The sequence below is a fragment of the Rhea pennata genome, chromosome 16 (genome assembly GCF_028389875.1).
Source record: "Rhea pennata isolate bPtePen1 chromosome 16, bPtePen1.pri, whole genome shotgun sequence".
Taxonomy (NCBI): domain Eukaryota; kingdom Metazoa; phylum Chordata; class Aves; order Rheiformes; family Rheidae; genus Rhea; species Rhea pennata.
The window spans coordinates 3203890-3231690 of record NC_084678.1 but is presented as its reverse complement, the minus strand read 5'-3'; the positions used below and the strand labels follow the sequence as shown (position 1 = coordinate 3231690).

The window sequence follows — 27801 nt, the reverse complement described above, 5'->3', positions numbered from 1 at the left end:
TAACTGTATAAATATTCCCAAGTGCACACAGTTCCATAACACCATCTCCTGTCTATGTAGCAATAACAAGCAGTTTTATCCACTCCTCAAGTGGATCTGGCTTTTCATATTTTCTCACTTATTTTGATGATGACAGGGAAAACAGTTAGGACAATGACTTCTCTAAAATCTTCTCTCCAGCAGGCTAGCAAGAAACTGCAAGACCTTTGCTTTCCAGGACTCTCTATCCTGGACTCTTCCCTTGCTCTGTAAATTATTTAGCACAAGGGCATTCAAGCAAGTATAGCATTCAGCTGCTTTTCAAACAGAATTACAGCAGCTCAGCCCAGATCTGCAAACATTTTGCAGCTGCTTATTCAGCTACCTTGCAAATATTTGTCTTTTGTGCCAGCACTTGTTATACTTCAGTACATAGCACTGAACCACTCATTCATGTAGATAGCACAAATGCTTCAGTTCCACAAAATTAAATAAATGTTATTAGCAAGCAAGTCTGTTACCAATTTTTACGGGAACTACGTACAGATCCAAGCCAACAAGAAGAATGTAGTCATGTAAAGGCTTACGGTAATGTGAAGTTAATGGGCCATACAAGGAAGTGATTTTAATTCCAGAAACTAAAATATCTTAAATTAAGATTTAAAAGGCTATTGAGTAAATAATGTAACTGCCTATAAGCACCTTCAGCTTGCTCAACAACAACGCTCTACATCTTCGCAAGATTTCATTCCTTCCTCATATGCTCCAGTCAGTTGATCGTTTAGAAATCCTCTGCTAAACTTCCACTTGTAAGTCAATGTCTTATACTGGGGAGCTCAAAACTAGACACAGTTCTCAATTTCACTACCTGCATTCCTTTTTCTATTCACTGCACCTTTTTCCTCAACTCAGCAGATGAATTCCAGGAGAGCAAAGTAAAAGCACAAATGAAAAATAAGTATATATTACTTTTACTACATACTTCTATCAACATACCTCAACCTTCCTCTACAAGCCCTATATAGCCCCAGTATTCAGCTTTTCTTTACAAAAATAAACCCCCACACCCTCAGATTACATGATTGATCCACAATTCAAAGGAAGATGGATTAAAAACTTGAAATGCTAGTGTGCTAAATCAATATTCCTATACTATTTAGCTGGAATTGAAAGTAATTTATTTTAGTCTTTAAAAAGAAACAGAAACCTAAGAGCTGCCTTGCTTAAATAAGCCAATGAACAGCTTACCCAGTTGCTATAGGAGACAGCATCTCCAATGCCCAATTCTTCTGGGGAAATAAATCTTTCCTATTCCTAATTTGTGCTGTGCATTACCGTCAAAAATATTATTTTGCATGCTCTGCTGCATTGGAATTGAAAAATCCTTAGTTGCTATTTTAAGTGTAATCACATTTCTTACACCTATTCTTCAAGATTTTCAGTTAGAAATTATACTAGTTATCTGAGCCTGAAGATGCTAGCAAAACAGGAAGAATAGCAATCCCTCTCCACAGCACTCCACAGGAAACAAAATCTATGAAAGCTTTCACATAAATTAAAAGACATATTTAAAGAAAATAAATATAAAACAATTTTCTAGCCAGTAGAATATGACCACCTATTATTCTAAAATTAAACTGACTTATTTTTATTGCTCTTCTATATACGATGTTCTAAACATGGCAGGGAGCTAGAAGCTTTCAGTCAAGTAAAGTAGTTTGGAAACACTAAATAAAGTTAGCACTGTCCAGAAAATAAAGATGCTGATCTTGCACAAATAAGACCAGCCTTTCAGTAAAGCTGAAAACCTTCACTGTGGACTGTGAGTCCACCTCATATAAAAGCATAGAAGAGTTCTGCCTTTATTATAAAGATGAAATTATAGTAACCATTGATATTCCATTAGTAAAATACTATGTTAAAGTTTCCAGAAAGAAAAGCTTGGTATATCAGAGACTACAATCATTGTACACTTGAACAGAGTATTACTCACTTCTTACACTTGAGGCGTCACCATTCGTTAGCAGCTCAGGATCTACTTGCATCCCATCTAGACAGACGGACAAATCACCTACCACTTCTGCTGGTTCTCTGTCACCAACAAGGTGCAATGTCACAACTACCTGCTCAACTGGAAAAGTACATTAAAAAATGGAAATTCTCTTACTACATGACAAAAGAGTACATTTTATTCAATAATCAAATCACAGATCCCAGCAATCAAGAAAAAAATCCTAGAACCACAGCTCTGTATCCACAATATTTTGTTTTGTATAAAATTAATCATTCCTGGATATCAGTTAAATGATATTGTGTATTGAAAAGAGGAAAACTGCAGCATAAACTCATTGCTGCCTAAGGAAAGGATTGTCATTACAGCAGAAGTTGAGACTCGAGTTTCTGCCCACATTTCTGAAGCAAATAGAACAATTGTTCTCAAAACCTATAGTCTAGAAATGTAATTCATATTTTTCTTCATTCACAGCAGACATCAATTCTATCTTCAGATTAAAAGATTCCACTTTTATTTAACTAACACAAGATCCACAGTTAAAACAAGAAGATTTTGTATCATATCCCTAGACAAAGATACTTGTAGGATAAATGACTCCATGTCACAGTGAAACACAATCATAAGTACACACACTTGATGAAATCGCTTGAACCAAATTCACTGAATTACTCCAGCATATCTGGTGCCATACAGAATAATGCAGTTACCAAAGTAATTATCAACCAGATTCAGCAAGAGTAACACTATCAGGAAGATAGCTTATTAAAAAGCTACTAACATGCTGCAACTACTGTGCACACACTTGAAAATCCAGAGGCAAACACTTCATTGCAGGTCAGAAGGCAAGCATGACAACACAAGGTTGTATGTTGTAGTAATATAAATTCTGTAATGAGGTGTAGCGTTCTATATTCTCCTTCCAAGCTTCACAGGACGCACATACTGCCCAAAGGCTAAATAGTTCTGATGTATGAAATAATACAATATTACCCTAATAACACTATCTAGAACAGACAAAATAAACTTCACATATTTCCTGGCGTGGAATCAGGAACATGTCAGAGTTTTCATTCTTATGTAAAACGAAAAACATTTTCAATTAGGCTTTCACTCTTGCACATACTACTAAAGTGAAAAACACCATGTTTTCAGTGACACCACAGCAGCCTGTAATATATATATAATATACTACATGTAACATATATATTACACGTATTATATATATACATGCACACAACGTGTGAGAAAACTCATAAACGTAATCCATAATAGCAAAAGGGAACTCCTAAGGCCCACTAGAGTCTTTAAAGATTTGCAAACAGCACTCAATTTTACTGATGATGTTTCACAAATTCTGTTCCAAAGTATTTTTCATCTTATACTTACGCTTCATACTGTTTGATTTCAAAGTCTCGTGAATATCCAGAGCAGCACTTCCCAGAAGAACATCAGATTTTAGTGTCTGATGGCTCCAGACTCGAAAGTTTAATTTACTCACAGGAGTGACAATTCTGAGAGAAGGAAAAAAAAAAAAATGAGCACCATGTAATGGCATTTGTTGAACAGCATGTGCAAGGAACTGAAAATGAAAAAATATTCCTAATATCAACTTCAAGGTCATTTTTAATATTGATATTCCTTTCCTATAAAGGACATTCCAACATTTTAAAGTACTTCAATTGCTAGAGACAAGTGTACAAACAGCTGCCAGTTTTCTCAGAAGATCATTTCACTCGAACAAGGTTGAGAAGTCCAGACTTCTATGCTCGTAGGGGCTTTTTTATTGTTTTTTTTTTTTCAAACAGTCAGTCCCTGCAGGATATGCAGCTCCATCTACCAGACTGCCTTTTAAAACAGGAAGCCATGTTTCATATCACTTGCAGAAACCGTTATTTTTTTGTCAAAATTTTGAGTGTAACTAACATGTTTTATGAAATAATGACACCTCCTTCCACTAAGTTCTACATGGCATTAGTGGAATCTTCAGCGAAGGTGAAATGGATTCAGTGTCTCTTTGCAGCACAATGAACAAGAGCAAAAATTGTCCTTGTATGACTCTGTGGACTTGGGTAGCATAAACCACAAACATTAAACAAAACAAAACAAAAAAAAAAAAACACATTACAGAAGCTAAGAAATCTGCTCTTGGAATCTTAGCACGCTGATGTGCATGAAACACAAAAGGAACTTTCTTTCATAATTTACTTTCTACTGTGAAGAAATATAAATAAGGTGAATTCTAAAAACTAACTGCACAACGGCCTGGGTTACAAGAAATGCATAGGCAAAGAGGTTTTCCATCAGACAGGACTGCTCTAGGTGCCCCAAGACTAATAATCTGTGACTTTAGTGTTAACAAACGTACCAGCAGAAGAGTGGTGTTTATTCAATGCTTCATGTCACACATTTTTGTGTGAAAAATGTCAGAGAGCAGATTATTTTTAATATCTGTTCTTTATACTTGCTATCATCTCACCAAACAAACACTAGGACAAACAAACATAGTAACTGTGTTCCTCTTGAAACTAATGTTGGTTTTGTACTCTGTGAGAACAAGCTCGTCAGGAATTTTGTACTTGCAACTGAAGTTGGAAGCGTGCAAAATGGAGCAAACAGTGCTATGACATGCTACACAATCAATACTGCTACCCATGCTATGCTATGCTATGCTTTCCAACCACGGCATTTTTACAACACTGTAATCTTAAATATGGCAACAAAAACATACATGCAACAGCACCAGTTTTATTACCAAATTACCTTATTTTCCTTACTACTCATGCAATTAAAGCTGCTTTTATATGCCACGTGCATTAAAGTGCAATGCATCCCCTCTTAAGCACTGTGCCTTTCTATGGGAAAATTGTGCAATTGTTTTATAGATATATATGCTAGACTGTGAGATCACATTTGCTCCAGAAATTGCACAGATATCTTCATATCATGTAAAACAGAACACATTGTTTTAAAGAAGAAAAAAAAAATCAAAAATAAAAATTAAAAACCAAAAACCACAACCATTAAGTCTGATGTGAATTACATAGCATTAATTTAGCTCAAATAATCCAACAAGGAAACAAAAATCAAACCTACACTGTAAGATGTTGTTTCCACTTCGGACTATTTGTATTGTTGCATTTTTCTGTCTTCTTTGACTGCCCATCTACCGAGACTTCCACATAAGGGCTAGGTCCAAACCATTTATTTTTTTCTTTTAGTTTTGCTGAAATAACTGTTAAGAGAAAAATAACAATAGACTTTACGAGACATCAACAGCAAATGATGTTTTTCAGTTGGGTGCGTCAGTATCCAAGTGTCAGGTTCATCGATGCTTGACAACAATGCTCAAGCGAACAAATACATTAAATGCACAAAAGACTTGCTCTTGCATCTCAGACCATTTTATACAATACAATTGCTCACATGAAAGCCTGGAATGTGCAACAATACTTTTTCTATATGGTTAGACACTATAATCATCAGTATAAGATCCGCAAATGCACCTGTGTGTTGAATATAGAAAATATCCTCTACAACCTCCACCAGCCACAAAAACTCCTATAATTTATTACACTCACTTGTCAGGAAGTCCAAAACATGATTTGTCTCTCTCACTAAAGAGTCATGGGCAGCTGCTGCTACTTCTGGCAAAGCTAACTTAAAAAATAGGAGTAAGGAAATGCATTTTGTGTTAAGTTTTCTATAGCAAAGCAAATTTCCAGAAAAATTAGCCAAAGGCAAACTTTGAGTTTCACTAACTACCTACTTTTCCAGACAAAACCAAATCTGGATAGGACTTAGAACTCTTTAGAGCTTTACTAAGCTTAAGTAAAAAAGCAGACTAATTCAAGCCCATATGGCTAATCTACCTAGATTCCCTTTATAGTCTACACTCCTTTAGAGATTTAGAGAAGTAGCTTAGTATAAAGTGCTCTGAACTGCTCCCAAGGGAACTTCTTTCTCTTCCTCTTAGAGATCTTACAGAAATTTGCTTCAGTTAGCTAACATTAGTTTTCAGGAATAGCTCCCCTCCTCTTCCCCTTGCATCACCAGTATTTAAATGTTACAGCATCTCACACCTCAACATCACTGGCTACCCTAAGACATGACGATCTGGTTTGACACAGTACAATTCTTCAGTATTGAACCTATATTCAGGGTTCTTATCTGCCTAGTCAACTTGAAAGCTCACTTAAAACTACAATGGAGACACTAGAACCAAAAAGAGGAGGAAGGATTGCTTACAGAACTTTCTGCAAAAAAAGGTAAAACCTGCTTGCACAGGAAATAGCTTTCTTGCAGACTGCAGCTGAAGTTCCAAAGAAACTAGGAATCAAAATGTCTCAAGAATCACCATGCTAAACAGGAGACATTTCTTCAGTTCACTTTCTTTATGAGTCATAGGCCTTTAAAGGAGACAAACCTTAGACAGGAATCACCATTTTCATTCTCTGCTCTACTTGGCTATGGGGAGGACATACCTCCTTCCAAAGTTCATCAATCTTTCTCTCCAACACTCATCTGTGGCAATAAGACTTCTCTTACAGTCTCAGGGCCCGCTGCGACAGAAAAAAGCTTGATCTCACTGTGATAGCTAGAAGCAGTACATAATTTAGTTTCATTCTTCTTCCTATTTTAAAATTCCCATTTATTTTTGATGATTCTTTTCATCCCCATGATATAAAGCTTGTGAAACCTCTACATATACCCACATATCTTCTGCACTAAGGGGGCAAAATTTACATTTGACGCTTCTAAACAAAGATCTGCATACATCTACAGACCTCTCAATTCCCATGCTCCAGAATTCAGCCTTAATAATTCAGTAATATTTGCCAGGCAGAGAACAAGTGAGAAAACTTGATGCTAAAGTTTGAATGGCTCCTCTGACGGTGGGGCTCTACGCAAAGTATGCCATGTAAATCTATTCCCATGCAATCTGCAGGTGCTCACTTACAGTAATATTCTCATTAACACTTTGATTAAAGCTCCTTCACAACACTGGTCATAAAACATGCTAACAAATGAGAATCAAGAAGCCAAACTTGATAAACAGCAGTTCAGATTCACTTAGTCTGATAATTCAATGAAAGTGTTCGATGCAATGCTATGCCAAGTGTTACTAACAGAAAGGAATACTATATTACATTCTCACATTTAAAAGAATTGCTCTGTATATTTGACCTAGCAACATTCAAAAATAATTATTTCTTTCCTCTTTACAAGAAAATTGATCATTTCAAAAAGGCACTTCAAATAAAATCTTGAACAAAACAGCAATGTTTCTACTAAGTCATGATGATGTTCCACCATCAATTTTAGTTTGCAACTTCTCTCAAGTTTTTGTACTACTCAGAACCTTTTGAAATACAATATACCAGTAACTTCCACTGAATTACTCAAAAAAAAATTTTTACTTTTACATTTTTTAAACTAGAAAAGGATATATTTGTAAGGACTTACCAGTGATTTGAAGCTGTGATTTCATGGAAAATCCACTGGCTGATCCTGATCTGGACCCACTGCCAGCCATAATATGGGCTGGATCTTGAATCTGGATGAAGAGGAAATGTAAAAATTTAAAACCTCAGAAAATCTAAAAAAAAAAAAAAAAAAAAAAAAAATCTACTTTTGATGCAGATACATTACAATAGAAGCACAACCACTACACTTGTTTTCTTTCTGGTTGCTTTCCATTTTCTCAAAATACAAAATGTGGTCCACAAAGGGCCTAATCTCTACCATTACATCAACTGCAAACATTCATATCCTAGGCAAAAAAAAGTCTTTCGATTTTGTCCTCTTAATTTGACAGTTAATTGAGTGTGAATGATATTCTAATCTTTGCAAAATTGACTGTACCTCTTGTGTCTGAAAAACCTCTGCCCTTTTTGATGTCATATATCTTGGATAAGAAGTTTACAAACTGAAGACAAGTTCTACTTGGTTTAAAAAACAAAATTTGGGAGAGGGGAAAAAAGGATTACAAAAGAATCATTCCTCCTTTTTCTCAAATGAGATTAATCCTGGAACTTACAAACTAAAAAGTAAATTTCAAATTTAGAAAAGTCTGCTTCTATGCATCTCTGCTTCCGCTCAGTCAGATCAAGTCTACAAATGTGATCCAAAACTCTACAACGTGCTTTCCTAAAGAGGAAACATCACTTCTGAAAGTGTGTGTGTGTGACAAACTCCATTTACAGCTCATCCTTCTCCCTCTACTGTACCCCAAACCCCACAGCCAGACCAGCCTGTGTGTCCCACCACCCTCTGCAAAAAAACAAAGTAAACAGTTTCCTACTATACACTGAACTTAATTCACTATCTGGTTGCAGGGGAAGAAGGGGGTAAACAGAGACAAGATGCATCTCTTGTCTCTCTTATATCTATTAACTCTATATCTATTAACTCTGATGTTAATAGATATAAATGAAATGGTGTAGCATTTAATTTAAAATAAAGGTTATGTTGGAAATATTTTGTTATCCTTGTCTCCTATTCTTTTTTTAAATGTATTCTCAACTTAACCTTCCTTAGCAGCTGAATATATTAGTATAATATATAATATCATTAAATGTATGGATTTGTAATATTATGATTATATTATATTACTGTATCATTCATCACAGAATCACAGAATGGTTGAGGTTGGAAGGGACCTCTGGAGATCATCTAGTCCAACGCCACCATGCTCGAGCACGGTCACCTACAGCACATTGCACAGGATCACAACCAGGTGGGTTTTGAGCATCTCCAGAGAAGATACTCATTATCATGATATAACAACACCATATTATCATATCTATATTAATAAATCCACAGCAATATCTACCCATACAAGAATGAACAGGCTATTAAAGACTTCAAATTACCAGCAGAAGATGACTTCCCTCCCAGATTTCATACTTCAGTCCCTCCCCATGCCTCGTCCCTTGTGCCACCTCTTTCGAGTCTCCTCTCTTCATAACCTACTGCAACATCGTTCACCCACCTACATGACCAACTCATCTCTCTTGGGGCTCCCAGCGGCTGAGAGGCAGGGCATGCTGCTAAGCTATTCCGAGAACGCTCCGGCCAAATGACTGGCTATTTCCAGCATGCAAAGCTCCCAGCCCACTGCTGCACATCTTTGGTCTGCCGCTAAATCTGAATCCGTAAGCAGAGCATGTTTCACACACCAGGTCTCAGGTCATCTGCCAAGCTCAAGTATTATGTCCAACAAAGGAAGTAACATGTTAACTTAAGCTACTGGTATTGTATCTTGAGTACAAAACACTATACAAACGAATTTCCCAACCGATAACAGCACAGGCTAAATAACAACGAACAAGTTATCACCTGCATGCCATGCAAAACAACTTGGAAAAGGAAAATAGATTTGAATACCACAAATTTCATTTTAGAAGCTGCAGCTAAAAGTCCCTATTCTGTTAAAATGTGACATTGATAACTCCTTGCATATTTCAAAAGTGACAAAATAGCAAGTTTTTGCATGTTACAGCTTGCTGATACCAATATTAACCACTGGAGAACATGATACAACTGAAAAAGCATACTAACAACTTGTTTCAATAACATACAGTGTTATTGATGAAACTAAGTGCTTTTAATTACTAGATTGCAGATGTGAATCACACAAATTAATCTAAGCCTTGCTCAAATTTGAAGCTTTTAATACAAGTATTTAAAAAGTAAAGTAAAATTTAACAGATTTTACAAGATCAGAATTAAGAACTATCCTCTAATTCTTCCAAACTTAAGTAGGTGTTCCTTCTACTTTAAGAAAGCAGTTGAATAATGTGTCTAGACCAATACAGACACATAAAACAGCTTAAAGTAGTTAGCATTAAAGAAGAGCTGCTATTTTCCACCTGGAGAAATAACATTGCACATAATACAAATGCAACTACTGAAGGTGATAATTTTACTTTACATTTAAAGTCATAAGGTAAGCACATACAGCACACATCCACCCAGAAATATGTTAAAGCAAATTTTATTTAATAAGCCTGAAAAATACACTCATTAAATAATCTTAGTAACATCTCATTTTCACTGAAAATATGCAAAAAAAAAATCTAGAATCTTTATTACAATAAAAATGACTGTCTGCAAACACCCAAATTAATCTGTTATCACATTGATCTATCCAAGTGTTTACATGAGACCTACAGTTTTTACTAATAATGGTCCAATTTCAATAAACTAGTCTCCCAATACTTCTAAAAATAAGAAACTACAGTGTTATACATTGCACAGTGCTCTCTGTGGGAGTAAAATTTCCAATTATTTTTTTGGACAATAAAACCAAAGGCTTTTGTTTCACTGCATGTTCGCTAAAACTCAGAGGCTCTTTACTCAATGCACGTTTCATTAGGTAACCGGAAGACGTTAACAGGAAGAAGCAGCGAGCAAGCTTGCGTTCTACATCTTTTTGTACCAATTAACTGTGCCTTGCTCATTAATGACCCTATTTCTCTTTCCATGTTTCCTAAAACAGGACCCCCTGCCTCCTCCACTCCCCCTTAACTACCAGTCGTAAAGTAGGCAGCAAGCACCTAGCAGGCATCCAACAAGGAATCATCACTGAACTCACACTGCAGCTTTCCTCTCAGCTGGGTACCAGTTTAAACTCTTTCCTGCCATGCTTATATATATTCACACACTCTCTCCAGATTTTTCGTAACTCGTATCATCTTTGATAATTCCCTTCCCATCTATTTTGGCTGGGATGGATCAAAAAGTAACGAGGTTTGTAAGGTGGCAGAGGGGAAAAAGGGAAGAAGAGAGTCTAACAGGACAGACTGACAGCGTTAACTGTGTAAACCTCTTTTCCCTGGGAAACAAAGCTAAAAATACTTTAATTCCTTAAATAAGAATCTGCGATGATTAAATGAACAACATTTTGAAGGAGCCCAGAGAGATGGCAACAATCAATAACCCTATAAATCACACACATCCAGCTGACTTCTATTTTTATATTTAATTTTTAGCACTTAACTCCTCTTGTGTATATTAGAAACTCATACTGAATATACTTATTAAAAAAAAAAAGAAAGAAAAAAGAATATTTCCCATTCAGTTTTAATCTAAAATAGCTATTCTACTACTATGGTCTTCTGGACTACTGACCTTAGGTGATAAAAACATACCAAAATTAGTTTCATCATGTTTTGTAGGTCTTCTACATGTTCTAAAACTTTTGTTTTATCCCTTTTACAACACCGACTAGCTAAAAGCAAGTTTTATAGAAGTCTCATTTGTTTCCCCTAAAATAGAAGCATCCACAGATTCCCCACACTGTGCAAGAAAAGAAGAGCTGCACCCACAGGTCAAATCACAAGATTTTACAAGCCGCTCTGGCTGGACTGATTCCTGTAGTGCTAAAAAAAGGATACAAGTTTGATGCAGTAAAAGAAATGGCTTCAAGCATGGAGAAAAGCGCTGGTATTAAGAAACAGAATAGGTTCACTATACTGAATAAATTTGATACAAAAGTAGCACTCGTTTAAACCACTGTGCATTTTTGAAAAAAGTATTTAAAATTACACAGGAAATTCCCATAATGATCTCAAAAGATTAAAAATAGCCAGATTTTTTTTTTCTGTGATTCTAAAATTTTCAAGTCAGTCTGAAATGATTTACACTTCTCCAATCTCATCAACAGTAATAAGGATTTAACCATTCCCGGGCAGCCACAGCCTAGAGCTTATCTACAGGTGACTGGAACTAAAATGGTCTACACAAAAGTTGTATGAAAAAGCTGAGGTCCATTTTTGAAGCACATGTAACATCTTCCTGTAGTGTGTTTCATCATAACTAGAGTTTCCACACAAGTCTTTGTATCAGTTCAGTTAAATTAATTTTACCTGTGACTTTAAAAAAAATCAAATTGGCTATATAAAGAATATTAAACTACATCATAATATGGGACTAAATTTTATTAAAATATTGGCAATATTTAGGATTCTAACAAAAGCAAATGTTGTGATTCCAGACACACGGGGTCCAAACCCCTTGCTAGTTGAAAGAAAGGTATCTATTGCTTTAAAGCAATATTATAAACAATGATTTTATGAACAGAAGTATCACTCAAGAAATCCTTACAAATCAGGTGTATCAGCTTTATAAATTCATTGCAACGTAACAAGTAATTCCATGAGTTGAAACTAACGGAGGTACTATTTCCTAAAAACTGTTGATTCTAGACAATTGAGAATGGCTACTCACATTCTTTTTCTGCACTAGAACCAAATATAAACATATCATCATAAATGTTTTTAGGATTAAAAAAAAAAACTATAGTGAGCTCATATTGTCATTTTCCCTCCCATCTGGGATAAAAGAAAGAGGCAGGAGAAAAGACATTCAGAGCATAATCATATAAACTTAATTTTCTTAGAAAACAAAGACGACTACAGAAATTGTTTGGTATATAAAAAGATACAATAATACAGCATAATATAAGACTAACATTTCAATCTGCAAAAATAATCATTCAAATGCTCACAGGAATGACTTCAGTGGCTGCATATATCCTCCTAGCTGGATTTTTTAGTAACACCCTACAGTAACATGTAGATTATTAGATAAATTATGCAGCATTGGTTGCTGTTTATATGGTCCCAGCAGAAAGTTGCCCTGAACTATGCAACAATGCTTGCTGATTTTAAATCATCTAACAACCTTCAATTTTAAGCAACCTAGTATTTTCCACTGTTTTCAAAGAGATGAAAGGCAGCTTTCAGTATTTTTCCCTTGTGTATGTGCACGCAAAATGAATCAGGAATTGTCACCATTTTAAGACAGCTGGCAAAGAGAGACAGTAGCAGTAGATGCATCAGCCATCTCTAGCTTCTGAAGTTTACATTTCTCCTTTGCAAAAGCAAACTTATTTTAGTAAGTATGGCAGCCTGCATGGCCTAGGAAAGAACACAATAAAGGGCTGGCATGCAGAACATACTCCAGGAGCTCACCTGGAGCTTCTTCCTGGTCCTGACACACAGGGAAGCAATGCCAGCTATTAGCTGATCCCATCCTGTCATTCCTTCAAATGACCATTCGCTGTTGCCACTCAACAGGGCTATTAAGTTGTAATGAAGTCAGATCACATATATCTCAATTAAATCAAACCCAATGATAAGATTCAAGGAAGAACTTGATGCTGTTCAATGCAAAACAGGTGTCTCACTTCTACTTTTGAAGAGAGCAGGACAAAAGCATCTACTGAGAATTCATTAAACTCATGGTATGAAGAAAACAGTGGGGGAAATAAAAGACGGCAATATACATGCTGCGGATAGTTGCACTCAAACACAAGTAGGTATAGTATTTTCGCACACTTAATACAACTTCTTAACAAGAAGACAAACTACAGTTAGTTTGTGCAGTTTGAGAAACTGCATATGCAGCTGTTGGCGTGCAGGCAGGTTCAAACAACCACGGCTTAAAATAACTCTGCCTTACAGTAATGAAGTTGGTCCATAAATCCTTTTGGGATTCAGAGTGCTTTCACTCCTGCCTCTGGCCTTAGGGGAGGCTTTCTAAGAACGAACTAAGGCAGGACCTGATGCTGTTAGGCCAAATTACATCAACTTCCGTGGCATTTTAATCCAAGACAGCAAACTTCAATACCTTGTGCGGGAGGGGAGAAGACGACGACAGTCTAGAGGAACACTGCCCAGATACTACCAACACTTTCAGAAACAAGGTGGCAGAAAGGGAAAGACTTCTCATCTATTTTTCTTTTAATAAATCATGAGAAGAAGTGGGGGGAAGAGAAGCTTTAAGTTCTTTTTCATTGAAACAAAGGTAAGAAAAGGGAAGGAGCTTCTTACCACAAAAAACCCCAAGAGGTATAAATAGAAGAAAAATGCCATCTAAGGCTTTGAAGTTCTTCAGGCAGAGTCATACCAGTTTAACTTGTGATTTTATTCACTAACAGGATTAATCTGTTAAAGAAATGACTTAGATAAGAAGGTAATTTTATGTCATATATATTCATTTCAATGATCAGAAGACATAACTGTCAGAACGAAATTTTGTGTTTGCATATTACTAAGGCATAGAATTGAATATACGCTGTATATGTTCTTTATAATGTAAAAAGTAGTGAAATAACTGCACATGCTTAGCCCCAGAACACTTTGATGGTGTTTGTTCAGTAATTAATTTTAAGAACACAGCCTGAACTGCTTTTTCCCACAAAGCTTTAGAATAATAGGGCCTTCTTTATACAAATACTGTTATCATTATGTAGTCTTTAGAAGTGTATTAATTCAGAAAGCACATTTACTACTTACCATTTTACTAATGATCCAGTAAAATATTTGCAATAATGAAAAAAAATATTACTTAAATTATCCAGAGTAATTTTCATAATAGTTTTGAAAACCTGAGTACGTAGGAACACACACTTCTGGAATAAGTGTAAACCATACAATATTTTGTTTAAATGTCTGCATGTCAAACGTAATGTATCTATATCCCTTTTAGAGTGGACTGATTTTTAATCAACAGAAATGCAAGTGCATTGCATGCAGTTGAGAATAGACTACTTATTTCAGAGAAAGTTCAAAGTCACTTGTTCGTGCTTATATTGTATTTTTTATGCATAAGAATTTGAACACAAACACTGTCCCCCACCCAAATATTGTAACCTCTCCTTAACTGCAGGCTTGTATTATAGCAAAGATCTTTTCTATTAAAGGTTGAATGTAAGCCTAAGCAGACACAGTTAGCTTGGTAATTTTCTTGTTTAAAAAAAGTGATAGCAAATTCACAGCTATTTTAAGTGTTCAGTTTTCATCCTTTAAAATAATAGTTTTCATGCACACTTTCTACTGTTTTATATTTTTATTGCCTTTTCCTTAAAATAAGCTTTAAGAAACATGGTCAGTTTTGCCCAAACAAGAATAAATACTTAAGTTAAATAAGTGTTGCCAGGAAGCAAAGAACAGACACAGATTATAAGAATATTGAGTAGAGGATGCAAAGGGAAGCAATTATGAATTTTACCCCAGGAGACATTTGCATTAGGAATGGAAATGAAAAGGTTTTTAACAGCAGAATGCAGCTTAGCTTCCTTAGCCATCATTGCACGTGCATTATTGCAGCACTACACTAATTCACTGAAAACAGTATCTGCCTTAATACATCTGCTGAAATTTAAAATCCAAGTGCCTAAATTGTTTTGACCAGATGTGAAATACAGTGCAAACTGAGTCCAAAAATAGACTCTAGGTTCAATTACTAAGTAGCTCAAGTGTCATAATTCCTCAAAATAACTTCTGCACCTAGAAAGTTTAAGACCAAAGTAACACTAACTTTAACGCAGCTAATCAGAGCAAATGTGTAACTCACTAGGCAAGAGCTCTTTAACTTCCACAACAAAACCTAATAGATATTTCAAGCATCTTCTCAATGTAGTATCAGCAGTTACAAATCATATTCCTGCACAACTCAAAAAAAAAAAAAAAAAAAAAAAAAAAAAAAAAAAAACACACACACACACACTTTTTCAATTGTTGAACTACAGGCACAGAAGCAGCATCATAAAATATATTTACACTTAACTGAAAATGCTGTTGTTGCATAGGTAAACATTACCATGCCAACTCGTTTTTAGCTAGCAAAGCTAGTAAGAGCAAGGAAACTAAAAAACAGATTTCCTTGAGTGCTCTGTGAGCCCAACAGAGAAGCAAGATACAGAAGTGTGCGCTAGCTATGCAAGTAAGTTCATGATGTTGTATCTCCACTGCTATCAATAACTGTACAAGCCAGATTAGAGCCAGCACTGATATGCCAGCTAACACAACCAGCATGCCTCCGTTTTGCTGTATATATTTACTTTAACTACTTACAGAACTAACATACAGGCCACTGTTCTGCTAAACACTATTGAGGTGCAGATTCAAAGCCACCACCACCTTCGGTAACCTCCTCGTAGGCAAGCTGAGGAAGCACAGGCTAGACGTGCGGACAACGAGGTACACTTAAAACTGGCTGAACGACAGACCTCAGCGACGCAAATACTACTCAGAGGCCTGCTGCTAACGGTGTACCCAGGGGCGATACCGGGTCCAGTATCGTTCAACTTACTCCTCCGTGAGCTGGATGAAGGCACAGAGTGCCTCCTCAGCACATTTGCTAATGATACACAGCTGGGAGGAGTGGCTGATGTCCACAGGGCTGTGCTGCCTTTCAGAGGGACCTCCAGAGGCTGGAGAGATGGGCAGAGAGGAACCTCATGAAGTTCAGCAAAGAGAAGTGCAGGGTCTTGCAGCTTAGGGAGAAATAACCTCATGCACCTGGACAGGCTGAGGGTTGACCTGCTGGAAAGCAGCTCTGCAGAGAAGGACTTGGGGATCCTGGTAGATAACAAAAAAAATATATAATTTGGTAATTTTCCATTTTAGAATGTATCATTATTTCTCCAACCATAAGCTCTTCTCAAAGATACTAAAAATGCAGCATGTAGAAGAGACAGGCAAGGGACAAAATAGGCTTTGCCACCAACTAAAATAATTTGCCCATGAATTTCCTATAATTCATTTTTTATTCTCCATAACTAAAAGGATATTAGCTTTGATTAATTTTTAATATATGTTCAATGGGGGGGGGGAGGGAAGAAAAAAATGTACATGAACATTGTATGCCTTTTGTTTAATTCCAAGAGGTCTGGCAAGAAAAGCCACTGCAGAGCTGTACAAGATAATTAAAACCATTTGTGAAAACAAAGAGAGAGTCTATTTTTATTTCAGCTGCTTCCTTGTCATGGTGCAATCCATTTCAAGGAGGACAATAATTTGTATATGCAAACCACTAAGCTAAAACTGGTTCACTACTGTGATTTTAAAGAGAGAGCAATACTTAAAATGGCTGGCTCTTGAATACCAGAGTTGGAAAACAAGATACATTAAACTTGGCATGCTTTTTCACACACAATAGACAGTATTAAAGTATTTTTAGATACACAAAGGAGAAATCAGTGAAACAGATTGCTTCCTACTACCAAACTCTTAAAAGCGTATTTTTTAAACTATGCTGGAGTTACTGACATTAACCTATCAGGCCTGCATTTTACAACCACAACATTAAATACTTCATTTTGGCCTTTTCTAGCTCTAAAGTCTATTATGATAATATAATTCCTACACAACACTGTTTGACTCAAATCTAAGTATCATCTTAATACTTAGGTGATGTGTTTGCATGAAAATTTTTCACTGCTAGTGCACATCCAGAGCAATGTTATCAATTCTGGACTGGAAAGTAAGCAGCCACCTTGCTACCCTTAAGTCAATATACCCTGAAGTTTTTCATTCAAGAAATCAGGTATCAATTTTTATTCCTTTTATGGCTGAAAGTATCAAAGTGTTATCAGGGCCAAAAACATACTAGCAAAACAAAAGTTTGTCTGTAAGAGTTTGTGCTCTTTTATCCATTTCTTAATGGATGAAACACTTTTTCTAGCCTCTCTCTTCAGATAGCCTACTCGATATATCAAGATTTTAAAATCAATATTGATAGGCTTTTTTAATGGAGAAACAAACCCCTATACATCAACTGCAGAACATATTGCAGTAATCAAAAAAGACTAATCAACCTTAGCTCCAAATCTGCCTCCACAGCAGCTGGTCTACCAAGAGTACAGACAATTACACCAGATTTATTTATGGATGGTTTAAAAAAGTTCAGCTTCCAACACACAGCTTAAATTCATGACCTGAAAACTATCAGCAGATAATATTTTGATTAGAGAGTTGCTGCTCTGAAGAGGTGAAGGCTCCATAACTGGCAGTGATTGAGTATACAGTGGACCAAGCTCTCAGAATAAGCAATAGTCTTAACTTCTTCTCCCACGAAAGTATCTCTTCTGACACCTTCAAATCCCAGAGTTTCTCTAACCTTACACAATTCCTTCCAGGCTCTTATTACAGATCTCTGATAAAAAGGTGTCAAATCTCAGCAATCAGAACTACCACATCCTGTAGTAATTAGATATAGCTCTCTCATCTTAATTCTTCCATTTCGGTGCACCCTGAACTGTCTCCAGTACTGAATTTTGTGGAAATACAGCTCTATGAAATAAAACATACATACCTACATGTATATATATACACATACACACACACACACACACACATATATACAATCTCCATTCATCCATGTGGTAACTTCAGGGCCATCCTTCTGGAGAGAGGAAGAAATACAGTTAAAGAGCAAAATAGTATATAACCTTGTGTTGACTGAACCCTAACGGGCAAAGCCTTTTTTTTCCTATTTCACTTTATTCTTTTAAAGAACACATTGTTATATTTCCAGGTTTGAAAAAATAAAATATCTAGAAATCACATTTCTAGTGGCAATCCTGGAAGAATATTTTCCCAAATGAAAAGAAGCTTATGTGCCCATCTAGTTTATAAGCAGTCACTGCTCAGCTGTGCACAGCTGAGTAAACTGATCTACAAGCATTAGTATTTTCTTTGAATAACAGCTGTTTTATAAAGAAAATGATCTACAGCATACAGCCTTGTTTATAACTTACAGCAGCAGATTATTTTGGACCTTACCTTAAAAGTATGAAAAAGAGGTCTTCTGAATAAATCTGCCTAAATTCTCCTCCTGCCTTTTGCTATAGCAGGGGGAAGGAAGAATTTTTCCGGAGGCCCCTCTGCTTATCACTACTTTAGCCATATGACACAATAGTGAGAAGAGACGGTCACACAAATCCACAGGCTATATGCTACTTATTCCCTGTATTCAATTAATTTTTAATTAGAGTAACGCAATAATCTTAATATTTTTGCTCAGGGTGATCACATTAAGTCAAAACCTTAAATTCTCCTCCCCTCCCCAACCTTAAATAAGTTTCTTCCTTGAAATCTGTTAGCTGATGAGTGCCTGCAAGAGATTTTAAACAACCTCCCTTTTTCCTGTCTTGTGCTAGCTTAACAGTTTTACTGAAAAGTAGGAAGTTATTAGTAATAGACAGGAAAAACACTAACTAACAATTCTATATTTCAAACAGAAAGATATTCAAAGTTTAAAAGTTTCTTCACATAATACATATGAGGAAAATTAAAAGACAAAAAATACACCATAAAACAAACCAAACATTTTGCCTCTTGTGATCCCAAGTGCCCAGAAAATGCAGGACAGGGAGACAAAATATGTAGAGCAGTTGGTGATTCTTAAGCAATGGTAGAAAGCCTTATGAAAATTTTCACATTGGGTGAGAAAACAAGTCTGCTTTGTTTTACTCTCAAAAAAAACCTGAATGTAGTCTAAACAATTGTCAAGGAACATTTATATCATCTCTCAGAACCTTCTTGCTTCATATATTATAGTTCTTCCCTATTCTGTGCACATTTAAAAAATACTTTATCTAAAAATTATCTGAAAATAGTGTAAATAAAAGACCCTACAAGGAAACAAGAGTATCTTAAAATGAGAACACAATCCCATGAATCATTTTCTTATTTCCTCTCAACTATTTTTTTCTTTTTTTTTTTTCTTTTTTTTTTTTTTTTTTTTTTTTTTTTTTAATATATAGAATCACAGAATAATTTAGGCTGGAAAGGACCTCTGGAGGTCACCTAGTCCAACACCCTGCTGAAAAGGGGGCCAACTTCCAAGTTAGGCCAGGCGGCACATGGTCATATAACAACTAGTAGCAAGATACAAGTTGTAATAAATGTATCCAATAGAGATTCAGGTTTCCAGGTATAATAACAATGAAGAGATTGGCTCTGCGGTTTTATACAAATGCACATCCTGTTTTCTAAATGCATAAATGCATAATGCAAGGCACACAAATGCCTTGCACTCCTAACTTTCAGGCCCTTCACACGTCCCTTCCATATCGTTACCAAAGAAAAACAAGGGAGTCTTAAGAAAGTTAAAATATGAAGTGCTTTAATTCAAAAATGCATTCCTTAGATTTTTCCTCTTAATATTTATGATAATACAGAGAAACAGAGTGACTAAAGTGAAACAGATAAACTCCAAAGACAACTGGCTCTTCTCATCTAAGCAGTCACCTTTCAACCAAGTTCAACTAGAAAGCCAGCTTTCATTTCAAATGACATTTCTTAGAGTCAAGATAGTTTACTTTAGGAGTTTGTGCAAGTAGTAAATCAGACTGCTTTACTAGCATCTGAATTAAGATCTACAAGTTCTAAAAAGCATTTTGCATGGCAAGACTTATTCTACTACATGATTAAATTTTTAGAATTGTTATATGCCTATTTTTCACCTCCTCTATTCCCATCTTTCTAAAAGTTTCTTGCCTTTCAGATACAGTTCTGCTGCTGCTATTTTATTATGGTGCCTCTTACAGTCTTTCGCCAGTGATGAGGGTCTCCAACTCTCATTGTACCTTCTTCACTTACTTCACTTACTGAAGCTAGCTAAGTCCATATCAGCAAGGAAGCAATGTACCTGAAGCGGAGCTCGAATGAAGATAGGACTGAAGACCCAGTATCCACATTGTATTCATTTCTGGAGTTTTACTTTGGACAGCTTTACTCTGGTCCCATGCTCCCCCCACAGTTGTTGCACTGCAGCTCATAGATGTGTCCCATCCAAAAGGAATTCAGCTTCCATGACCCATGATCATTTCACAAGTCAAATCAAAATGTAGTCAGTGAGAAAAATCAAGAAATTCACTTCAAAAGTGAATTCTCATCTGAAGACACTAATCCCCTTTCCTTTTTACCTATTCTGCTTTAATATGCATTCTAGCTGTAACGATAAACCTTAGCAGACATCACTTATGTCCACTAATTCACATTTCATTTTTTCAACAAATTCCATTCTTTTTCTTTATTCAGTGAACGCAGGTATAAATACTTTCATAGGTGAGCATGCTTAGTTTATTTGTTTCAAAAAAAAAAAAAAATCTACCATTCACTCAGTTTTGACTGCTCCAAAGGTTCAGCTGAGAGCATTAAGCAGAGGCTTCCCTCTCTCCCTTTCAGCCAGGAGATGCTTTCACAGAACACTTTCCTTCCATTGCAAGGATAGGGAGGTGACCCCACAGTTTATCTCTTTCCTTGATCATTGGGATCTTTTTAGTTAAATTGATTAAAATTGTGTTTTCAACATGCATCTACTTAAATGACTAATGCTATAGGTGAAGGAAAGGTCTGTCATAAAGCACAAAATAATAGTGTCTTCAAATAGGGTAGGAGACCTGATTTCTACTCAGACCTAAGTGATTAACCAGAGAGAGAAGGACCACAGAACTATTTGCTTTGCATGGAACGAAGGCCAGTAACTCAAGCATCTCTATCCATGCAAAAGCAAACATTTGTCTTTTTATAAAGGGGATAAACTTCAGGAAGTACTAAGCATCTGCAGAGATGCTGAAACTGGAGTGCTGTGTCCTGTAGTGGGCACCATACAAGAGAGACCTGGGCATACTGAAGCAAGTACAGTGAAGCACTACTAAAATGACTAAGGGACTGGAGCATCTGTCATACGAGGAAAGGCTGAGAGAGCTGCCGTTGTTTAGGCTAGAGAAGAGAAGGTTCAGAGGGGATCTTACCAGGGTATATAAATACTTGATGGAGGGAGAGAGAGTAAAGACAGAGCCAGACTCTACTCAGTGGTGCCCAGTGACAGCACAAGAGGCAATGGGCACAACAATTAAAACTACAGGAAATGATATCTGTACATAAGAAAAAATGTTTTTTTACTATGAAGGTGGTTGAGCATTGGAACAGGTTCCTCAGAGAGGTCACACTGTCTTCATCCTTTCACATATACAAAACCTACCTGGACACAGTACTGAGAAACGTGCTCTAGGTGACCCTTCTTTGAGCAGGGAAGGTTAGAGTAGATCTCCAGAGGTCCCTTTCAACCTCGACTTTTCTGTGACACCCCTAAAATGAACTCAGTCCTTCCTGTTATACCTGTCCTTTTTTTTTCCTTTTTTTTTTCCCCCCCTTTTTCACCTGTGTTCTCTCAGTGTTTGGCTTGAGGCAGATTCCTCGTCTGAACAGGCAGTCAAGGTTACTGGTCTTTTCTTTTTTATATTGAGGTTCCATTTCAGTGCCTCGTTATTGACAACAGCTTAAGTTATTACTCATTTGAGAAGAAAGGCACAGACTGCATAACCCAGTATATGCCTTCTTCAGATTCAGTACTCTTTGAGTGTCTAACTTTTCCAGCTTTTCACAAGGCCTATATCCAAAGCCTCTGCACAAGCCTATGCTAGGTATTTTTTTGTGTTTTAAATACTCCAGTTACTTAATTGCTGATGCTTATGATAAAGAACAAAGCAATGCAGCTTGAGTCAATCTTCTACAAACCGTCCACAACCAACACATACAAAGCTATTGGCTAGCTTCAATTAATGACAATCAAGTAACTTGAGATTGAAAAACAGTCAAAAAGCAAGGCTAAATCCAACCATTCCCACAGAAAGAATGTCACTGTACACTTTAGATATACACACTGCTTTGCTGGATTATTTTAATTTTCTCTTGCCCAGATAAGTAACCTCATAAAACATTCACGTATCATTACCTTGGAACCTGTGGTATTCCTTTATTATTTATGTAACATCAGAGATGGAAAGTCATTGAATATCATGGTTGATTTTCTGTGTACTCAAAAAGATATCTTTATGTTGTTATTGGCAAGTGTCCATATGCTCCTACCTTTAAGAATTTCCTTCTTTTTGACTCTTACGGGGATAACTTTCCAGAGCAAGTCTGAATAGTTATTTATGTTACTCTATCTCTCCCATGCATCTACAAAGCCTCTAGCCCAAGCTCTGCAATATTTTCAACCAAATTACCTTATTTTGCATAAAAAAAAATCCCATGCATTACTTTAATTTGGGCCAAGGAGTCCATCAACACCTGTTCATCCTCCAGTGATTTCTAAAAGTTCCTCCTGGACACCCACATAAATTCTCCAAAGCTAAGTGGGAAAGAATAGCAACGTAGTTTCACTTAAGATTAAAAAAAAATGATGCTGATAAAAATCCCATTGATACATATAGGTATCTTGACTGAGGAATCATAACACAGCTGTGTACTAAGCAGACACAAATTCACAATGTGCTCTTACACCAAGTTAACCTTATGGTTACAACATACCCACTAACATTCACTCAGTCTTCAGTTCCCAGTGTATACACTTTAGATCAACTAATTTATTTGAGAAATACCCAAATGACAACAGAGTTCACATTAACTAAAAAAGAACAAAGCAAAACTATGTAAAAAGGCTGAATTTATTAACCCTCAAGAACAAGCTCCAGAAACACTGCAGAACCCCTTAATTTGATTCTTATGGGGAGAGAAAGAAAATAATGACTGGTATCAGTAGCTATGTTGGAGCACCACTTAGTTTCAAATATATTTCAAAGGCGTTACCATTGAAGTGTCTACAAGAATCTAAATATTATAAACAGTCTCTATACTATAAACTCTCATAGCAAAATGAAATACAAGGCTACCACCTTCTGTTTCACACCCAGCCTGCAGCTTTTAAACAAGCAGCTCTATAAGCCGTTACATACTCAGTTATTAACAGAGGACAGCACGTGCAGAGGATTCTGTAATCTGTGCCAGTTAGTTTCTGTTCTTGTTTTGAGCACAATGCTTGCTTTACCACATTTCCCCATTCCAATCTCAGCGCTACCCTTCATAATAAATGGTTCATACACATCTTTACTCAAACAAACCTACACAAAACTTTCAGTCTTGGGGAGGTGAGGGAAAAAAGCTTGGCCATTAAATTGCTGTTATCTGTATTCATTACCAAGTATGAAAACTTCACCTGTGCTTACAGCTGTTTAAAGAATGTTTTAAAAAGTGGCCTTGTATATTGGCTACTCTCTTCTAGAAAAATAGCATCACTTGATCAAAAATATTAGACCAGTAGTTCCACTGAAAGTTCACTGCTTCTTCAGATTACCATAAAACAGCAAGCTGTTGTACCCTACTCACCTGCAAATCCAGAACCAAAATGAGATCTTAATATTTGCAGGACTGGAGTTTAGCCAATACTTTTTCTGAAAGCGTAATAAAGATGATGCCTATATTAAACTAATTAGGATTCTTTAACATGCTCTGTACAGAATAGTAAAGTAGATAATGTCTGTTTTATGAGTGTTTCTCGGTACAGTTTTGAGTATCTGCATCAGTAACTGATAAGGATCTCATTTAAGTACTAAGGCTTCTCCTCCAAGACGCATAAAAAAAAAAAGTGAGCACCAGATATGCTTCAACTTCTTTCCTCTCAAGAACATGCATAACCAGGACCACAGAGGCATAAGCAGAAAGATACTGGCAAATGATCTCCCCTGACAAAAATTACCTTCCTGAACAGATTCTTACTGTGAGCATCTGAGCAATAAACCAAATCAAGATAGACTGTATAGATTTGCAATTCAACCTGGCAAGGATTACCAAAGAAATGATGAATCATTCTCTACCACCAGTGACATAATTGCAAATCTAAGATCTGCTGATTATTTGAAATTTCTTGAAGAGAAAGACCTTTGTCACCTGCTGCTTATAACTGAACCAGCAAATGAAATGGCAGGAGATGCAGTTTCTCAAGATTAACTTTGAGACTCAGCTAAAAGTACAACAGTATACTCTGAACTATTGTACCCAATGCACTAAATTTCTTACAATTAACTATTTATCAAGATATGAATATACATGCATTGCTCCACAAGAAAAATAAGCTATTTTCTTTGTAAATACTCTGAAACATTGCAAATGACCAAAGAAAAGTAACTCAAACTAAAGACACCTACTCTTTTTGAGAAAGTGAAATAATATTCCTGTGTACTAAACTCAATGTTATCTGGAAATACAGATTGTATCTTTTCAGTCTAAATTATCTAAGGTACATAAGGTACTAAGGCACATAAATCAGAAAAGAATGGAAATGAGAATTTCTCACAAGTTTTCAGACAATCTAAATAAACATCTAGTAGGGATCACTGTCTTTCTTAGAAGCACAAACTGCTGCAAGGGAAATCTTTTCCCTCTTAAATTCTAGAAGAAACATCTTCATATTACCTAATTGCAAGAGAGGTCTATCATCTGCTTCTTGAGGATCTTTTGCAAGAGACCAAGGGGTAGCATGAAAGCATAGCCAGGACTGGACAACAGAATTGTCCCAAATAACCTGCAAAATGCAAATGCTTGTTACATATCAGCCTGTACTTTCTTGAAAAATAAAACAGAAATTATAGAAAACAATGAGGGCATAGAACTGCACCAGTATTTCAATACTCTCAGCTCTTCCATCTAACTTGTTTTTGTGTTTTTATCACAAGATAAAGTAGACTTCCCTTTCGAAATCTTGAGCACCCTCTAGATTACCCAGGAGACTTCTGACAGTAGTAATAAATAACGGCCTTGACTGAAAGTTTCAGTTTTTATGTCCTGGATCTTCTGTACGAAAAACTGAAGATAACATGTTTAAGAACAGAACAGGACTAGCTCCTAACAATAAAGATTAATTGCATCCCTCAATTTAAAGGGAATTGTCACACTACAAGTAAGTGACTTAAAGCCCACAGACCTGTGAAGAAGTTTGGAAGTGGCTCCTAAACTAAAACTTGACAGCAAGCTAGAGGTAGCCATATGGTGACAACAGCAGCAGTATACAGAGTTAGTTTAGTATAGTTGGTTTGGAAACAACACAGCTACCAGTAGAAGCACAGAAGGTGAGATTTCATAAGTCTATGGAGCCGTTCTAGCAGCTTGATGTTGCTGAAAGTGATCCCACTTTCCCCCTTCTATGCTCTTCCTCCCAGCCACACAGTCCCTTCCCATCTTTTTGCCAATGCTACTGCACTCAGTGACCTGTTTCAATTCAGTAAATCCTCAGAAGTTAGGAAAAAAAAAGAAAAAAAGAAAAAAAGAAAAGCCTAGGATCCCCAATAACAGCAGAACATGTTTTCAGTGTGTTCGGTGTAAACGCACTTATTACAGTGTACACACACCTTTTCAGAGCTTAAGTTTTGATGCATTATGAGGCAAACCAAAAAGGTACTCAAATCCTGGAGTAAAAGTATATGCCCGCAACATTATAATGCAACATAATGACCTTTGTCATCAACAAAACACTGTTCTGGATACAAAACCTAAGACTCATAAGCCATTTCAGGGGTTCTAATAATTGTACTGGTAAATATTTTGTTAGATATTTTTATTTAGTTTGTAAAGCATCAGGAGCCTTAGTGTGCTGATAATAAGGTGTAAAAGCAGAATAATAAAATACAAAGTACTGAATTCTAAAAATAGAAAGCAAAATTTCCAAAAGCACAGACATTCAATTGTGGCACAGGTTCTCTCTCGTATTTGATCGTACCCCTACCATTACTATCTATGAACTCCCTGAGCCTCCACCCAGCATCATCCACCTTAATTGTGAACTTCATTTTGTTGATATCTTCTACACCCAGACATACCTTTAATATAGTTCACTATCAAGTACACAGTGTTAGATGGAACATACATTATTGAGTGTATTTTCACCTGCAATATCACCATGAGGAGGGTGTCTTTTTGTTCAGAAGTTCACATCCCAGATGGGCAGGAAAGCAGGACTTTCCTTAAAAGTCATCTTTTTGCTTTAATAACTATCAAATCATCACTAATGGTATAAAAATCCTGCAGCTCTGAATGGCTCATAAGGGAGAAAAAGGAAGGGAAATGAAAAAAATAATGAGACTGCACACCTCACAGGTCCATGTTCCAAACCTTCACACCAGTGAGAACACTCAGACAAACCACCTGCAATGTCAACAAGTTTCTACTTAGAGAAAATCCATGTGTCCAATTTAGATTTCAGAACAAGGGTTAAACACACTGATTCAATGGGCGCACAAAGAGAGGAACAATGAGAAAATCATTGCCTTGTGATAGCTTATTCATTGACCTGAACTAGATTTGGTTCAGGCAAATGTTTAACAAGTGTAGTATTGCTCTGGAAATCGGCCGTTCTAATACACAGCATATGCTGCATTTACAAAAGACAAATATTTGTACTTACTTTATGTAGATAAGTAGTATTCTATTATTTCGGAATATTCCACAGACTTCCTTAAGATTTTTATACTAAACTAGGATATTATTACTTTAAATGCTTTAATATCTTACTGGTAAGTAAATTCAATCTAGCAAATGCAGAAAGAAGTATAACAATTATCCACAAGTACTGCCCACTAATCCTAAGTTTTCCTCTGTACATTTCAGTGACAAACACTTCTTAATTAGAATAAGAAATATTATACATGATCAGTATTCACTGAATAAGCAAAATGTAAAAAATTGAAGATACACATGCCAACTTGTTAGCTTGGATAGCTATAAGAACTTTAAAAAAATGTAGAAAAAAGTGGCCAAGATACTTTCCTAAATCTTTGGCATTTCACTCCTCTTTCCTTTAGCTATTACGCACTTTAATCTCCTTCAAAAAGTTGAAATAAGAAGCTTCTTTGAAAACTACACCATTGATGACAATCCCTATGATAGATGAACTACATACATTTAGAAAAGAGGCAGCCTTGCTAACCTTATACCAAAAATGTCCAGTTAGTGCTGCACTGCTGTGTGGTTTGTTTTTGTTTGTTTTTTCCTCCAATCTCCTAAGATCCAGTGTTTTCTTTTTCCTCTCTTTCTTTATAGATTGAAGTGCCTCTCTCCTGCAAGATTATCTCAGAAGGCTAAATAGGAAGGAAAGGGTGTTAAGGTAAGATCTAGCAAGTATATGGCAGTTCATTTTTTTCACAGAAGTTACCAAGTCTGGTTAAAGATTAGACT

At 36.2% G+C, this 27801-nt stretch overlaps 1 protein-coding gene across 4 annotated transcripts in view; it reads right to left on the bottom strand.

Annotated features, from left to right (window-relative positions):
• ITCH (itchy E3 ubiquitin protein ligase) overlaps positions 1–27801 on the bottom strand; it is a 63216-nt gene that overhangs the window by 30656 nt on the left and 4759 nt on the right. For all 4 annotated transcript variants that reach the window (XM_062588863.1, XM_062588864.1, XM_062588865.1 and 1 more), the window contains exons 2-5: positions 7457–7547; positions 5087–5225; positions 3380–3504; positions 1973–2110 (exon numbers count right to left, since the gene is read on the bottom strand). In XM_062588863.1, the coding sequence (XP_062444847.1) occupies positions 1973–2110; positions 3380–3504; positions 5087–5225; positions 7457–7526 (472 nt within the window). In that variant the 5' untranslated portion in view covers positions 7527–7547. The remainder of the gene's footprint in view (positions 1–1972; positions 2111–3379; positions 3505–5086; positions 5226–7456; positions 7548–27801) is intronic.